Here is a 16245-nt window from a genome sequence, read left to right as displayed (position 1 = left end):
GATGAGTTTTTTGAAAGTCCCTTTCGAATACTCAGGTTACTAAGGATTAGAAAAAAAAGAAAGGATAAAAACAGGTGTTTAAAAAGTTTAATAGAAAAATTCTTTTTCTATCAAATTATATTTTCGCTATTAATTTTTCTATCTATTTCGTTTTCATCCTTCGTTCTTATCACTCGGCTTAATGTATTGTGTTTGTTTTTCAATTTTTGCTCCATCATATTTTGGGGTCCTGAATAGTGGCCCAATGCTAAAATGTATACTTGGGGAAAGTGGGTAGCCCAATATCATCATTTTTAAAATTTATTCAGCCATATTACGGTATTTGGAAATTGAAATCAAACTTGTTGACCAATTGTTGTTGTTGTAGCTGAGCATTGAAAAGTGAGAAGTGCAGAGAAAGACGGAAGCGGCATAGTGTTGGTCCGTTTGAGTTATTTGGTGCATCTTGGTCGCCATGGTATGCAACCGGTTCCATAATTATTGCTTCTTGTTATTTTCCTGATTTGCTGAATTGAACTTGTGAACTGTAAATGGTTTGGTCAGGCAAGTGATACTAAGAAGCTCAAGTTGTATTCATATTGGAGGAGCTCTTGTTCCTTCCGAGTCCGAATTGCTCTCAACCTCAAAGGTACCCTACCTACACTTGCTTCTTTCTTCCTCTCAATATGATTCTCATTTTCATTCTTTTCAGGCCTAAAATATGACTATATACCCGTCAATCTCTTGAAGGGAGAGCAATCTCATCCCGGTTTGTTCCCTTCCTTTTATTTTCCCCCATCTTCTACTAACAAAAACTATAAATAACAAATTGGAAACATGGGGGTTTTATTTAATAGGGGTCAAAATCGTTATTTTGTAAGGAAAGTCTGTTTCAGGGATCAAAATTGTAGTCTTCCATGAATTTCTGGTTCTCTGTAGATATGAATTTTGTAAGGAAAGACTATTTTACATGGTCGCTGTCAAATCTTGTGCAGTATGATTGGTGTTTACTCAATATTTTATTTGATCATGTTCAGAATTCCTCAAGCTCAACCCTGTTGGTTTTGTGCCGGTTCTGTTGGATGGCGATCTTGTGCTTGCTGACTCCTTAGCCATTATTATGGTCATCCCTCCAACTTCATATCTAAATGCTTTCTTTCTGTACCCCTTTCCCCCTTTGTTTCCCTCATTCATATTGTTGTTTTGTATGTACGCAGTATTTGGATGATAAGTATCCTCAGCACCCTTTGCTGCCTAGTGATATTCACAAAAGAGCAATCAATTTCCAGGTACACCTGCTCTGTGTCAGTTAGTGGTTGCAAACTCTAATGAATGCGTTGCCTTCTAAGTTCTAATCATGTCATCTCATCCACAGGCTACCCACATCGTTTCCTCGTCCATACAGCCTCTTCAAAACATAAGCTTTCTGGTGTGCATTCGGTTCCTGATTTTCTATTACGAATGAAGCCACTGTTCCTGGATGTTTCACCTTATACTTTACACACTATGTCCACTGTTATTTGCAGAATTACATCGGGGAAAAAGTCGGCCCTGACGAAAAGCTTCCTTGGGTACAAAGTGTCCTTAGAAAGGGCTTCACAGGTGATGTTTGATTAACTTGCTTATACACTAAAGGCTTCAAATATGCATTTCTGTTTATTTAGGGCATATTCTAATGCTATCTTACTATTACCACTTTTGTTTCAGCACTTGAAAAACTCCTGAAGGACCACACCGGAAGATATGCAACGGGAGATGAAATTTTCCTGGTATGTTGGTATTTTAAGGGGGCAGATGATTCCTTTTCCCGCTATCAAACTTTCCTATGTATTACCACAGGAGATAATTAATCAACATACTTTTGCTCTGAACTTTGGAGTTTAAATTGGTTGTAATTCAACAAAGAACCCATTTGATTGTTCATCCAAAACTAATAGGATTAGCCTTAGAAACAAGTTCTTGCTAAATATTTTTTGGAATATGCTTTTCAACTTAATGTTACACATCTTAGATTCTTATAAAACATGTTGACTATTATCCTTTTCAGGCTGATGTGTTTTTAGCGCCTCAGCTTCATGCAGCATTTACAAGGTTCAACATTCCCATGGTAGTATTCTGTCCTCCTCGTTTGTTTATCTTTAGTGTGGAATATAAAGGATAGCAATTTCACTTGTATTTCTATGGTACCATTACTGTAGAATCTAATAAAGGCAATGATTTTTACGCATGCCATTTTTAGTCTTTTGTTTTGTCCACCCTCTAAACTTAGGCTATTGCCTTGGACTTTGAGATTTAGTACATTTAAATTATAATGATCAAGTGCCAAACCATTTATATAAAGGTTGTCTTTCAAGCTAATAATCTGAATGTGTAAGATGCAACATTGATTTAGAGTTGGTTAATATCTCTTTGATAGTGCTTTACTCTTATAAAAGACTAATAATCTGATAGTAGGATTCCACAGAATTGCACCACTTTCCAAAGGTTTGTGCACCACTTGCATTGCAACCAATGTTTGGAAAGAGTAACTGGTTATTCAATCATAAGTAGGTGTAGTTAATAGTGAAATCATCTATGTTATAAATTCTAAAGTTTCGAAATTTATTAGATGACAAGTTACTTATCTCTGTCTCCCACACAGAATGAATTCCCCATTATGTCAAGATTGCATGAGACGTATAATGCTACCCCAGCATTCCAGGAAGCTTTGCCGCAGAACCAACCAGATGCAGTACACTAGTCGAGCCAACAATCTGGGAGCAGTACGCACTTTGGTTGATTTGTAAAATGGATATGCATGTAAGGTACTTAATGTATAAATAAGGTTGATAGGGATATTGCACATGGCACCATGGAGGCATGGACAATGGATATATAAATTATAAATACCTTGGTTTTGGTTGTCCATAAAGGTAAGGTGAATTGGTGTTTAAATCTTGATGTATGTAGCAAACTGAAGAATATATATATATATATATATATAAAGTAACAAAATGAGTTATTATAAACTACCCTGGAAGCGTGAGAGCTTATGTTTTTTATTTGCAAAATGATTCTGAGCTTGTTTCAATTGAAGCAGTAATAATTTAATTCAATCAAGCAAAGTGTAACTCTGGTGAACTCATCTGGCAGGGAAGTTCTGATAGATAACCATTGCATATTGTTATTCTTGGACCAAAAAGATGAAAATATTATTCTTTTAAGAAAAAAAGAAAAAGGAAATAATGTTTGCCTTCCATATCTCTCTTGTAAAATGTAACCTATAGCTATGGGCTTTCTGCCTTTAACTCTTATAATATCAGAAACTTGAACAGCTGAACTAAAACATAATATTGTGTCCGAAAAACAAGAGCAAAAGAACTAGTACATAATATCGTGCTTTAATTCTTATTTAGAGATTTTTAGATTTGAATTATACACATGAAAAAAATATTTTGAATAGTGCCAATAGAAATGGTGGGTTCTTTGATCTCTAAAAGCCAGGACATATATATAATTGTTTTTTATTTTTTATTCGAAACAATCCGATAAATTTTTATTTTCTTCTAAAAAAAATATTCTGTATAAAAAGCCTTAATATTTGACAGTGTTGTTGTAATGAGAAAATAGAACTTGATCGTTTTTTCTTTTGAAGCTGGGAGCACGAGTTCGAAAATAGCATTGGAAAGATAAGCAAAAATAAATAAGATAGCATTCTGAAGAATAATCAGTATGTAACTTCCAAAACAGAGGAATAACGTTAGTTAGAATATTAGTGTTAATCGAAATAATTCTTTTCGAAAGATTAAGCTGATTCGAAATGCTAGTGAAGGGTCAGGAAGGAAAGTAGAGGCCGAAAAGACGCATGTACAAGCATTAATCGAAAGTTATTGGACACGGACTCGAGTTAGACATCTTGACAAATCGAACAATTACTCGAATGAAGAATCGAATAGTTTTTCGAAAGGAGAATCGAGCAATTGAAGGCTTTCTCTGATTTAGGAATTACTGGTAACGTTCATGGGTAAAGAAGCGGGAACAGTTACCTAGGAATTCGCATACAAGGCAGCGTCGTATTAATATCTTTTAATAGTGAATTATTTTTAAATTTAAATATTTAAATTATATTATTAAAAAAAATTAATTACATTAATTTCAAGTATTTTAATTAATTAATTAAGTGGGACCACAACAGGGACTAAAGTTAGTTCTTTCTAATGGAGAAGAGAGAGATGCTTTGAGTTCCTATTTACTGTTTATGACGCAAAAGCTGATGTGGAGTTACTTTTTATGACAGGTGGGCCATAAACAGGAACTGGGATGAGTTCCCTAATGGAGATGGTCTAAATATTAGTAAGTTTTAGGAAATAAGGCTTGAAACTTCTTTTTAGAAATACACTCATGTCTCAGCGAATTTCTGAGTCTGCATTCAGAACTTTATCTTTCAAGCAAATTTATCTTTCAAGCATTCTTTAATTTTCATGTCCAATTTACATTTCAGTACTTTTAATTTCTATGTCTAAAGTCTTTTGATCCAATCGAAGGTATTTTTATCGCTTTCTTTAAAATTCAATGCAAACATTTTCGATTTCAGTCAATTTTATTTTTCGAATCCTTTAGGTAGCGTTTGTTTTGAGGTACTGAGACAGAGACTGAAAGACTGAGACTCAGTATCGTGTTTGTTAGTTTAGAGACTGGTACTAAAATTTCTGTCTCTGTCTCTAAAATTTCAGTATTTCAGTACCTCCAAAAAGTAGGGACACAGGGGACTGAAATTTTTAGAGATGGAGACTGAAACTTTAATAACATTTTATACCTAAAATACTTTCATTTCAATTAATTAATTCCAATTTTACCTTTTGTGCAAATTAAATTGGAGTTTCATTCTTGTTTCAATTCCTGTCTCCCATTTTGCACCAAACAGAATACTAAGATTTATTTCAATCCCTGTCTCTTAATCTCTGTCTCTCAGTCTTAGTCTTTCCGTCTCTGTCTCTCCACCAAACGCTACCTTATATAACACATCTTTTAGCCTTTTACATTTTTTGAACTTATTTCCTGTCTTCATACTTGTCTAATTCGAGAACATTTTATGCACTTATAGAAAACTGATACCAGCAAAAGAGGAGTTGGTTTCGCTCCCAGATCATTAGAATCGAACCACCATTGATTTGCTAAAAATCGACAAAACAATTAGTTAGTGATGTAACTAACTCAAACTACTTAGCACTATAGCAGTATCAATAACTATAAGAGTGTATGGATGAAATCTAAGTGTGACTGTGTGAGAGTGAAAGAAACTTCATGTGCTGAAAAGTCAGAATCATTCTTACCTCTTCCAAATGATGATCGGATAGATTAATAAAATGGATAAAATAAAACAGTTGATTTGTTTGACCGTTGAAAGTGAAGAAGGAAAAGAAAAAAACATATATATAGAGCGGTGATGTCTGGATAAGAGTTGAATGAAGTGTGCAGAAAGAGAAAGTAGTTTTGCTGCATCTCCATCTCAATATGGTATCCTTATGCAAGCAATTCCAGCGTCTTGTATTATATTATTGATTGTTTTGATGTAAATTAAATTGAAAACGATATGGTTTGGTGATTCAGGAGAGTGAAGCTGTGAATCTGAAGCTGTATTCACACTGGATGAGCTCCTGCTCCTTCCGAGTTCGAATCGCTCTCAACCTCAAAGGTATGATATTTATATTCAATTCTACTTCTACATTTACATTTACATTCACATTCCTAATCAATTCTCATTCTTTCAGGCTTAAAATACCACTATGTAGTTGTCACCGCCTCCTCCAAATCTGACCCCGGTTTGTTCTAAACCTATGATATGTATGTATTTATTTCTGTTACATGTATTGTTAAATTGCCTTGTTTAAACAACCATCAGAGTTCCTCAAGTTGAATCCTCTTGCTTTAATTCCCGTTCTGGTGGATGGCGATTTTGTTCTTGCTGAATCCTTAGCCATTATTATGGTTGGTCCTCCAACTCATGATTTAATTCCCCTGTTTCTCTTATATATTCAATTATTCATGTTCTCTATGTATGCAGTATTTGGACGATAAGTATCCTCAATACCCTTTGCTGCCTCATGACATTCCCAAAAGAGCACTCAATTTTCAGGTACACCTGCTGCATAATCTTAAGCTCTAGTCCTTTTTGTTACTCGGCTTTCTAATCGTCTTATCCACTCTCCACAGGTTGCACATATTGTTGCCTCATCCATACAGCCTTTTCAAAACATGGGGTTCTTGGTACCTATCATGTTCATGCAACCTCTTTTTTTATGCATCAGTGTGTATCAAACAGTAAAAATGTTACGTGCACACTAAAAAATCAGTCACTAAATTAATTACTATGTATTTGTATATAGATATCTATGTTGTTTAACTCATTTTCAATGTCCATTTTGTATTTCAATATGTATTCTATATTGATGGTTGATTTTTAATGTACACGTAACATCATTGATCAAACAGCTTAATTTTATGTTTTGCAGAATAACTTCATCGAGAAAAAGGTTGGCCCTCATGAAAAACTTCCTTGGGCACAAAGTGTCATTAGAAAGGGCTTCACAGGTGACACTTCACTGAATACCATTAAGATATATTCTGGTTTCTTACTTCCAAACCAATTATTCATTTGAGTGGTTTTTTTTCTTGCCTTAATTAAATGCTGCATATTTTGCATTATTTTCAGCACTTGAAAAGCTACTGAAAGATCACGCAGGGAGATATGCCACTGGAGATGAAATTTTCCTGGTATGTGACCGACTACAAATTCAGTTATCACAAGCTTTTAAAAATTAATAGGATTAGCTGTGTCAACAAGAACTCGCCCGGTCCCAAACCGAAAAAACTAGGAGGTAGGGGTGGCAATATGTACCCTACTCATGGATACCCAACACGACCCCATCCGGTCGGGTAGGGTTGCCAACCCGATCCGCAGCGAGTAAGATTTTCGTGCGGGTCGGGTAGGGTGCGGGTTGAGTCTCAACCCTACCCGACAAACTCGAACTCTATATATGTTATATAAAATTATGTTTTAAGTAGATGTTGAACAAAGATCTCTCACTAAATGCAAAATATCTTTAGCCATAAAAAAAATCATTAATTGATAATTTAATATTTTTTTTTTACATAAAAATCAGTTCTATTTTAAATTATTATCAAGTTATATAATAATGTTGTATCTTTTCTGTAACCCGCGGATAGGGTCGGGTACCCGCCGGTTAAAAGTGGGTAGGATTAGGGTTGGAATACGGGTAGAGTAGAGTTGAGTTTATATAAAAATCTCAACCCGCAGGTAGGGTTAGGGTTTGATCCAAACCCTACCCTACCCTACCCATTGCCACCCCTACTAGGAGGGTTGTTCGGTGTGTGACTGCCAACGTAAAACAATATCGCATCCCAATACATGGACACGACGCAATGACGTCCTTGAAGCCATGTCGGTTTGTGTTAGGCCTACGACAGCCAAAGTAAAACAAGGTCGCATCTCAAAGCATGAACACGATGCAATGACGTCTTTATCCATATAGCCAACCCCACTTGATGGGAAAAGGCTTTGTTAAATAAGTAAGTAAGCTGTGTCAACAAGCTTCTTGGTATATCTTTATAGGCTTCTGGTTAATGCTAGTTTCACACCAGAGCTACTTTCAATTAATATGACATGTTGATTATCCTTTGCAGGCAGATTTGTTTTTAGCACCTCAACTGTATTCAGCATATAAGAGGTTCAACATTTCCATGGTAGTATTATGTGTATTAATTACCCCATAAGAAATATGTTATCCATGTTTGACATGATATGATATCTTTTAAAAATTCTAAAAGAGTTATGCTACGTGTTCATCAAAATCAGCCACCAAAATCAGCCATCATAATAAAATACATATTGGAATACAAATACACATTGAAAATAAATTAAACCACACATGTATTTATACGTAAATACATTGGTGGTTGATTTTAGTAGCTGATTTTGGTGTAAAAATAACATTTTTGATTAAAAATAGCTGACAACTTTCTTCTCTCTTTTATTGGCCAATCAGAATGAGTTCCCTATTCTATCAAGATTACATGAGGCATACAATGGCTTTGACGACTCCTTAAAATGTAAAGGCTTGACTCGAGTCTTGAGCAAGTTACCGTCAACGTTGGGAATCCAGTGAGATATGCTCAATGTCGTTGAAAATCAACCATGTGGTTGAATATTATTGGCCAAAGATTTGCGCTGAAACGTTCAAAGACAAAGACAGAACACACTTTTTCTCTCCTATGCATAGAGAATAACTTCCTACAAAGGATATATAAATTTAGCCCTTTTCTAATTCAATATGAATGTGAGATAGTACCAAGTCGGTGATAGTACTTAAGTCTTATTGGCTAGTGTTTATTGTTTTTCATTTAAATGTTTCAGATTTCAATAATGAATAAATAAAAAACATGAAGTGGAACTTATTATAGTTGACTGACTTTTGGAATAGACAAGTGAGGAAGGGTGTCAAAGTAGATTAGTATACTACTCTCTATCTTCAATTATTTGTTTGAATATAATACCAGTTGCAAGTGATGTACACTGTGAAGGAAAACAAGAAGTAATAACATATATAACATATATGTAAATATAAGAACCAGAAATAAGCAGCAGCATGTATATGTAAATATCAGAAGACGAAAAAGAAAAAGAAGAACCACTGCAATAAACTCAAATAAGCTTTTAGGGACTGAAATAATGGTGCAATAAATGCTAAGCATTAAAATGGAATAGTTGGTTGAATTGATGCCATGACATTCAAAGGTGATCTACTCCTAGGTCGATGGTGGACCAAACCTTTTTTGTACTACTTATAAACTTCACTATTCAATTCAGTGTCTCATTGTTCTTATCTGAGTAATATTTCTTGGTCTTCTAATAAGACAACATGTCAATGCTGCATAATTAACTGTATTATATACTGTATTGTCTTCTTTCTAATATATTCCAAAAGCGACTTATTTAACGCATGCTCTAGAAACATTTTTATTCTTGAGTTTTATATATATTTTTTAACTATTGAAAATGAAAATAAGTGTTTTTAATTGTACGTAGAACACATACTAGGACCACTGCAGGAAAATGCAAGAATTTGTCTGTCTTTTCTGGTCCTAACTGTATTACTATTGGGTATTTATAGTCAAGCTGTTCATTATGTAGCTGATACTCCGAGATTCCAAAACAAAAACATTACTTCAGCATTTCTAGATTCAATGTGACAGAAAATGAGAAAATAAGAACAAAAACAATTTCAACATCCAGTTAAGCATTTCTTGACTTTTCTTTCTACTCTTTTGGCAGCTAATTCTTGACTTCTCCTGTATTATTGAATGAGGTGGCGAGTGAATTTGGATATGAAAGGCGGATACCAAGGAAGAGTTATCAGAGTTGAAGGTTTTAGAGAGCTAGCTCTTTGAAGTTGATAATGAGAGAAAGAATACTAGTTCTTTTACTGCTTGTTTTCAATTCTCTGTTGGTTGCAAAAGTCGAAACCGCTGATGAGGATTGTGAGTTCAGTTTACTAGCTATATAATATCCTATGTATCATATCCCCTTCATAATTTTTGAATGTAACCTTTAGTATAAGGTTCTTTTATTAAATATTTTTCATTCATAGAACTTAGTCATTTCAAAACCAGAAGCACCAGAGCTATTTTAATTGTTAGGAAACTAAAACTGTGTCCTCAAGTTCTAGGAAGAGTCTGTCACTGTTAGTATCAAACATTTCTGCAGAACATCATGACCTTGTCTCTGTACTTTCTAATGCAGTGGTCACCCTAAAGTCTCTTATGGATACCTTGAAGAATACCCCTCCTAATTGGGGGGGTTCGGATCCTTGTGATGCTTGGGATGGAATTAAGTGTGAGAATTCACGTGTTACATCCATGTAGGTTCTCTCTTTCAATGATCACACTCAGTTGCTTCATTCTCCTGAATTTACTGTTAAGAGATTAACCTGCTATCATTTCAGAACATTGTCAAGCATGGGTTTGGAAGGTGAACTTTCTGGAGATATCGGATCACTAACCGAATTGGAGACTTTGTAAGTATTTTGTTTTCATTGCTTGTATACATTTCATTTCAGTGTTTTCTTGCTAGCAGTTTGTGTGCAGTTTCCACTCTATTTGAATCTGTATTTTTTTTTTCCAACTAGGGATCTTTCTTACAACAAGGACTTGACTGGGCCACTTCCAAGAGCCATTGGAGAGTTGAGGAAACTGTCAACCTTGTAAGACAGTACTGGTTGTTCAATTAGTATCACAAATCTGAATTGATTTTGATGAAACAATTCTTAACAAAGAAAGATGGTTTCTCGTTTATCTTCAGAATTCTTGTTGGCTGTAGTTTCAATGGTCCTATTCCGGATGAAATCGGATTTCTGCAGGAGCTTCGCTTTATGTAAGGATTGTCAACTTTGTTATCTGGTGAAAGTATCTAGAAATGTATTCTGGTTGGTCTGACTGAAAAGTCACTGAATGGTTGCTTCATGTTTAAGAAACTTGTTTATATTTTCTATCAGAGGCCTTTTCCTTAGTATCTTTATCTTTTGTAACTTAATGATTTCTTGGATCATGGTCTAAATCAGTTACTTTGAATTGCAGATCCTTAAATTCCAATAGCTTCACTGGGAGGATTCCACATTCTATTGGTAATCTATCGAACCTATATTGGTTAGATTTAGCTGACAATGAGCTTCAAGGACCTATACCAATTTCTAGTGGCAGTGTACCTGGTCTTGATAAGTTGCACCATGCCAAACATTTGTGAGTCAACTCTTTTATTTTCTGTAATAAATGGCTTACTACTTTTATGTAGAAAAATCCATCTAATACATGTTACATGCAGTCATCTTGGGAAGAATAATCTCTCAGGCAATATTCCTCCTCAACTTTTTAGCTCGGAAATGGCTCTGATTCATCTGTAAGAATTCTTCTAATTTTTTTTCATATAGTGTCTGCCATTATAGTGACACTATTCCATTGTTTTGGTTTTCCAAGTAAAGTTATGTACTTATCTACATGAAGATCTTTTTGGTCAGGCTTTTGGAAAGCAATAATCTCATAGGCAAGATTCCATCTACACTTGGATTGGCTAAGAACCTGGAGGTCTTGTGAGTGTCAAATTTTTCTTTTGTTTAAAGAAAAAGATTCAATGCCTTTTGCTTTTGTCATTAATGTGCTTCGTGGGTACAGGCGCTTGGATGGTAATTCGTTAAGTGGACCTGTGCCTCCAAACATCAACAATCTTACCAATGTTCAAGAGCTGTAAGCAGACAAATCAAACATGCTAACACTTTTTTTTTTCTTTTTATACTGTTTCTGAGAAAGTGAGCTTTGTTAGTTTTAAGTCTTAACTTTGAACTTTATGCCGGTCAGGTACTTGTCGAACAATAAACTTTCAGGCACCCTGCCCAGCCTTAGTGATATGAGTGCCCTCAACTACCTGTAATTTTGAATAACATACATCTTTTGTAATTGGATTTTTACTGTTGTTATCATTCAGATATATTTTTTACTTCATGATATCAATCCCAAGTAACTTCAATTCTGTTTTTGAAGGGATCTGAGCAACAACACTTTTGAGCCACTGGATTTCCCGTCGTGGATTTTGACTCTTACTTCTTTAACAACATTGTATGTCTTTCCTTGTGCACTTCTTTGATCTCTCAGTACTGTATGTGTTTTCCTGCTATGAATCAGCTCTTGTTTTCATGGCAGAAATATGGAGAACACACAACTTCAAGGAGAGGTTCCTGATTCTTTGTTTAGTTTAGCCAGTTTGCAGACTGTGTAAGCATACCTATCTTGACTAGTATAGTTTTCCATACAAGTAGTTACACACTAAAATATGATTGCAGGGTGTTAAAAGACAACAAAATAAATGGAACCTTGAATGTCGGCTCCACCTACAGCAAGCATCTGCAACTTATTGATCTTCAAAATAATGCAATTGACAATTTTGAGCAAAAACATGACCATTTAAGTGTCAGGATAATGTAAGCCAAAACTTTTGTATCTGCCATTGCATACTATTATTGAGATTCATTATTGCTGTATGCAGTAGTAGACCTAACTATGGGTTCACTCACCTGCAGGCTTAAGGGTAACCCAATTTGCTATGAAACTGTAGAGGGAATAGCTACTCCCTACTGCTCCGATAATCAGGCTAATCAACTGTCATATAGAACTCCATGGAATAACTGTCAGCCTAGTACCTGCAGTTTGGAACAGGTTGCTAGCCCCAACTGTGCATGTGCTTATCCATATACAGGAACTTTAACTTTCAGAGCACCTTCCTTTTCAGACCTTGGAAACAAGTCTTACTTCCAACAGCTTGAGAAGGGTCTAATGCAATCTTTTGAGTCTCATCATCTACCTGTTGATTCTGTTTTGTTGAGTCATCCAACTGAGGATCCAGATCACTATCTTGAATTGAGTTTACAAGTCTTCCCAGCAGGGCAGGATCGTTTCAATCGAACAGGGGTTTATACCATTGGTTTTCTGCTAAGCAACCAGACTTTTAAGCCTCCTAAAGTTTTTGGACCGTTTTACTTTGATGCAGATAAATATGAACACTTTGGGAACTCAGGTAAGTCTGTTTCCCTTCCAACATGGTTAACTTATTAGTAATATAGCGAATATAATTACCCAGAAAGCTCGGTCTCTTACTTTCTCTTGATGCACAAGGTACTATGGAGTCGAGCAAATCAGTTAACATTGGAATCATAGCTGGAGCAGCAGTTGGTGGTTGTGTGCTGGTACTGTTATTAGTGGTAGCAGGTGTTTATGCTTTCTGCCAAAAGAAAAGAGCCGAAAGGGCAATTGGACAAAGCAATCCTTTTAGTAAGTTAGCATTGAGTTGCAGCATTGTGGTGGATTAAGCATCCATCTATGAATTTTCTTACATATTTAAATTTAACAAAATGCAGGACGATGGGATACAGCTGAGAGTAAGGGTGACATGCCTCAGTTGAAAGAAGCACGTCGGTTTTCTTTCGAAGAGCTTAAAAGATACACCAGAAATTTTTCTCAAGCCAATGATATTGGATCTGGGGGTTATGGGAAGGTCTTCATTTTTATTTCACTTTGAAAGATACAATGTCTACAACATTATAAGTTCATATTTGTTCATGATAATGAAAATGTTGACACTACTTCACAGGTTTACAAGGGAACCCTCCCCAATGGACAATTGCTAGCAATAAAAAGAGCTCAAAGAGAGTCTAAGCAGGGAAGGCTTGAGTTCAAAGCTGAGATTGAGCTCCTATCAAGGGTCCACCACAAGAATCTTGTTACCCTTATAGGATTCTGCTTTGAGCATGAAGAACAAATGCTGGTTTATGAGTATGTTCCAAATGGAACATTAAAGGACACTCTCACAGGGAAATCAGGGATTAGATTGGATTGGGTTAGAAGGCTAAAAGTTGCACTTGGAGCTGCACAGGGTTTGACTTATCTTCATGAACTTGCTGATCCTCCCATCATACATAGGGATATCAAATCAAACAATGTTTTGCTAGATGAGTGCCTAAACGCCAAAGTTGGTGATTTTGGTCTCTCCAAGTCTATTGTTGATCCCGAAAAAGATCACGTTACCACTCAAGTTAAAGGAACAATGGTGGGTATATACTATCTTCTACTTGTACACTACCATGTTCACTTTACAAAAATGTTAGTACTTAACAGTAAGAAATGGTGTTGTGGCAGGGTTACATGGATCCAGAGTACTATATGAGTCAACAACTGACAGAGAAGAGTGATGTATATAGCTTTGGAGTGCTGATGTTGGAGATTATATCTGCAAGAAGACCAATAGAAAGAGGGAAGTACATTGTGAAAGAGGTTAGAAATGCAATGGACATGACAAAAGTGCTTTGTGGTCTGCATGAAATTATTGACCCCAGCATTGGTCTAGGGGCCTCTAGCAGCATTGGGCTTGTTGGTCTGGACAAGTTTGTGGATTTGGCTATGAAATGTGTTTCAGATTCAGGTGTTGAGAGGCCAAAGATGAGTGAGGTTGTGAGAGAACTAGAGAATATATTGCATCATTCATTAGCAGCTGGTGGTTCAAATGATGAATCAGGTTCCATGATTTCTTCGAGTTGTGAAGAAGTTAGCAGAGGTAGTTCTAGTTGCCATCCTTACAGCAGTGAGTCCTTTGATTTGAAAGCTGCACTTTCATATCCAAAAGTGGAACCCAAGTAACTAAGTCACTCTTCACTTCCAAGTCAACTTGTTTATTATCTAAGTGTATATAACATAATATAGCTGTTAGTAATTATGATAGATATTATTGTTGTGTTATAAAAAGAAAACATATATTCATATTCCAAGAGTGAGTAGATTGCAGCTATGAAAAGGCCAACTTTACTACAGAAGAATAATCTAATCAGAGTAAGTACATAATTTCTAACTAATTCATTTATCATCATCCAAGTTAGTTATACCTCAGGATAAGGGTTCAATATTCTCATATAAATCACCACATGCATTCAATTCTTGCCTTGTGGAGCTGCTTCCAATCCTTTCAACCTTACCCACTCTCCATTATACTGCTCATATCTTCATATAGGAAAAGGGCACCTTTAACATGTGCACTAATTATAGTCACATGCACATGTTTCTAAGATAGCATGTGAAATTTTCAACTTTTAGTTACGTCTCACTTAACTTGAACACAGATATGTACATCCATCAACTCCCTGATTCTCCACCTTTGCCATTTTCTTGTGTCCCATTCTTTCGTAAAACAAAAGATATGTAATATTATTAATTAAGTACAAGTTAGGATTAGGAGGCCGGGACTTGTCACAATAAAATCATATGTGAATGAACTTAATAAGTGCAAGCAACTATTGATAAACTATATAGAAAATTATATATAGACATATAGCTGTACAATATAATAATTATGAGTCACCCTAAACAATAACTTGATCTTGTAATGATAAAGTTAAACTTAGCTTGTTGTTCGTAAATGGATTTTCTTTTTGTTTCATCGGACGGAGAGGAAGAGGATTTGCTGGCATACATTATTGACTTCTTTAATTTTGTTCCATACTACTACAATAAATACCACGTGCACGCCAAAATCACTTTTTTTTGGGGGTAACTATTGATCAGTTTACCTTATTGTAATTAATGAGAATGAATTGTGAAGCGTTGAAGCGTGACTATCAACTCCTAGCTATTTTAAATTTTGAATGCATTATTATTCAGCCACAGCAGTCCCCACAGGAATTTGAAAAGCAAATAAAGGTGGAAATCAATTGGAGGCAGTCCCAGCAATAAAGTTTCTTTAAGTTCCTTCACGTTCTTCCTGCCTTTCTTCTTCTCAAAAGATGATCGAAGAAACGACAAATAATAACGTCAACGGCGGCATCTAATTCCAAATTAAAACTTAAAAGTAAGATGCCGTTTTCTGTTACGTACTTAGTTCCTCCCACTACTTGTCCTTGCTTCAAACTTTAAACTGAATAACTGATACACACACTCATTAAATTGACGACATAGAGCAAAGGCTTATTGGTTATCACTAATAATTAATTAAACATTTTTTTATATATATTGCAGTTGCAGTGCCGAAATTGGCTCACTTGATTATAGTATATATATATATAGTTGGTGTTACACTCCCTGGCTCCGACCTGTTCCCTCCAAACTTTACAAATATATAGAAGTAGGAATTATTTTTGAGGTTCAATTGGAGGACAAGCTTGCTGGGCCAATTTTCTAAGGTTCTCAATAATCATGACGAGTTTTGTGTTAAACCGGTTGACAAAGCACTTGGGCAACCATCCAGCAGGATCCAGCTGATCATCAAATCAAATAAAATAATGAAGAGAAATTAAAGATGATTAGTTGGTCCATAATGAAAGAATAATTACGTAGATATATAGATATCTACCTGAACAACATAAGTAACGACACATGAATTATCTTCAAGCTTGTCAACGACCCATCCAGATTGTAGCAAGAGGGCTCTGATGGCATTACTTTGCTTGGGATGTAAGCCAGCAGCGATTTCTTTTGGCAGTGAAGCAACCGCCACCACCAAGGTCCCATCTTGCATGGTCTCACGCCGCTCGTACACTATGAATTCTCTATTCCTGAACAGAGGCTTCGAGTTTTCTCCAAACCTTAGCCGAATTATGCTCAGGTTCTCTTCCAGATCTTTTATGTACCGAGCTTCCACCAGATCCGAGTCCCATTGCTGGCTTAATTAATAATTCATCA

General features: G+C 35.6%; 4 protein-coding genes and 1 long non-coding RNA gene across 13 annotated transcripts in view; 3 read left to right on the top strand and 2 right to left on the bottom strand.

Annotated features, from left to right (window-relative positions):
• Window positions 322-2990, top strand: LOC107636102 (glutathione S-transferase zeta class). The gene is made up of 10 exons (XM_016339639.2): window positions 322-457; window positions 544-628; window positions 692-748; window positions 1017-1102; window positions 1197-1268; window positions 1355-1408; window positions 1506-1581; window positions 1687-1748; window positions 2027-2086; window positions 2621-2990. The coding sequence occupies exons 1-10, from the start codon at window positions 455-457 to the stop codon at window positions 2717-2719; spliced, it is 654 nt and encodes a 217-aa protein (XP_016195125.1). The 5' UTR covers window positions 322-454; the 3' UTR covers window positions 2720-2990.
• On the top strand, window positions 5157-8486 carry LOC107612739 (glutathione S-transferase zeta class). 7 transcript variants are annotated; one of them, XM_021103388.1, is made up of 10 exons: window positions 5157-5475; window positions 5569-5653; window positions 5730-5780; window positions 5861-5946; window positions 6023-6094; window positions 6172-6183; window positions 6462-6585; window positions 6671-6732; window positions 7663-7722; window positions 8025-8486. In XM_021103388.1, exons 1-10 carry the CDS (start codon window positions 5473-5475, stop codon window positions 8142-8144), a joined length of 675 nt encoding a protein of 224 aa, XP_020959047.1. In that variant the 5' UTR covers window positions 5157-5472; the 3' UTR covers window positions 8145-8486. The 7 variants fall into 7 exon arrangements, with proteins under 7 accessions (XP_020959047.1, XP_020959049.1, XP_020959055.1 ...); XM_021103387.1 differs by having other exon boundaries at window positions 5159-5475; window positions 6172-6225; window positions 6471-6585; XM_016314463.2 differs by having other exon boundaries at window positions 5162-5475; window positions 6172-6225; window positions 6471-6549.
• Window positions 6700-9204, bottom strand: LOC110262709. The gene is made up of 3 exons (XR_002347689.1): window positions 9193-9204; window positions 7332-7557; window positions 6700-6829 (listed from the first exon to the last, which is right to left on the bottom strand). It is a non-coding gene; the product is annotated as an uncharacterized LOC110262709 (long non-coding RNA).
• Window positions 8609-14457, top strand: LOC107636094 (probable leucine-rich repeat receptor-like protein kinase At5g49770). Of its 3 annotated transcripts, XM_016339629.2 has the most exons (18): window positions 8609-9516; window positions 9779-9896; window positions 9981-10052; window positions 10164-10238; window positions 10337-10408; window positions 10612-10773; window positions 10856-10930; window positions 11049-11120; window positions 11203-11274; window positions 11386-11454; window positions 11569-11643; window positions 11728-11799; window positions 11868-12005; window positions 12105-12598; window positions 12697-12852; window positions 12939-13075; window positions 13172-13627; window positions 13717-14457. In XM_016339629.2, the coding sequence occupies exons 1-18, from the start codon at window positions 9435-9437 to the stop codon at window positions 14212-14214; spliced, it is 2895 nt and encodes a 964-aa protein (XP_016195115.1). In that variant the 5' UTR covers window positions 8609-9434; the 3' UTR covers window positions 14215-14457. The 3 variants fall into 3 exon arrangements, with proteins under 3 accessions (XP_016195115.1, XP_016195118.1, XP_020959035.1); XM_016339632.2 differs by lacking the exon at window positions 10164-10238; XM_021103376.1 differs by lacking the exons at window positions 10164-10238; window positions 10337-10408.
• The window catches only part of LOC107636084 (PCTP-like protein), a 2213-nt gene continuing 1487 nt past the window's right edge, over window positions 15520-16245 (bottom strand). Inside the window, exons 4-5 of the mRNA XM_016339622.2 lie at window positions 15917-16222; window positions 15520-15821 (exon numbers count right to left, since the gene is read on the bottom strand). Coding sequence (XP_016195108.1) covers window positions 15696-15821; window positions 15917-16222 — 432 coding nt within the window. The 3' untranslated portion in view covers window positions 15520-15695. The remainder of the gene's footprint in view (window positions 15822-15916; window positions 16223-16245) is intronic.

This window comes from Arachis ipaensis, chromosome B01, assembly GCF_000816755.2.
Source record: "Arachis ipaensis cultivar K30076 chromosome B01, Araip1.1, whole genome shotgun sequence".
In the NCBI taxonomy this organism is placed as follows: domain Eukaryota; kingdom Viridiplantae; phylum Streptophyta; class Magnoliopsida; order Fabales; family Fabaceae; genus Arachis; species Arachis ipaensis.
This window is presented reverse-complemented; position numbering and strand designations above follow the sequence as displayed.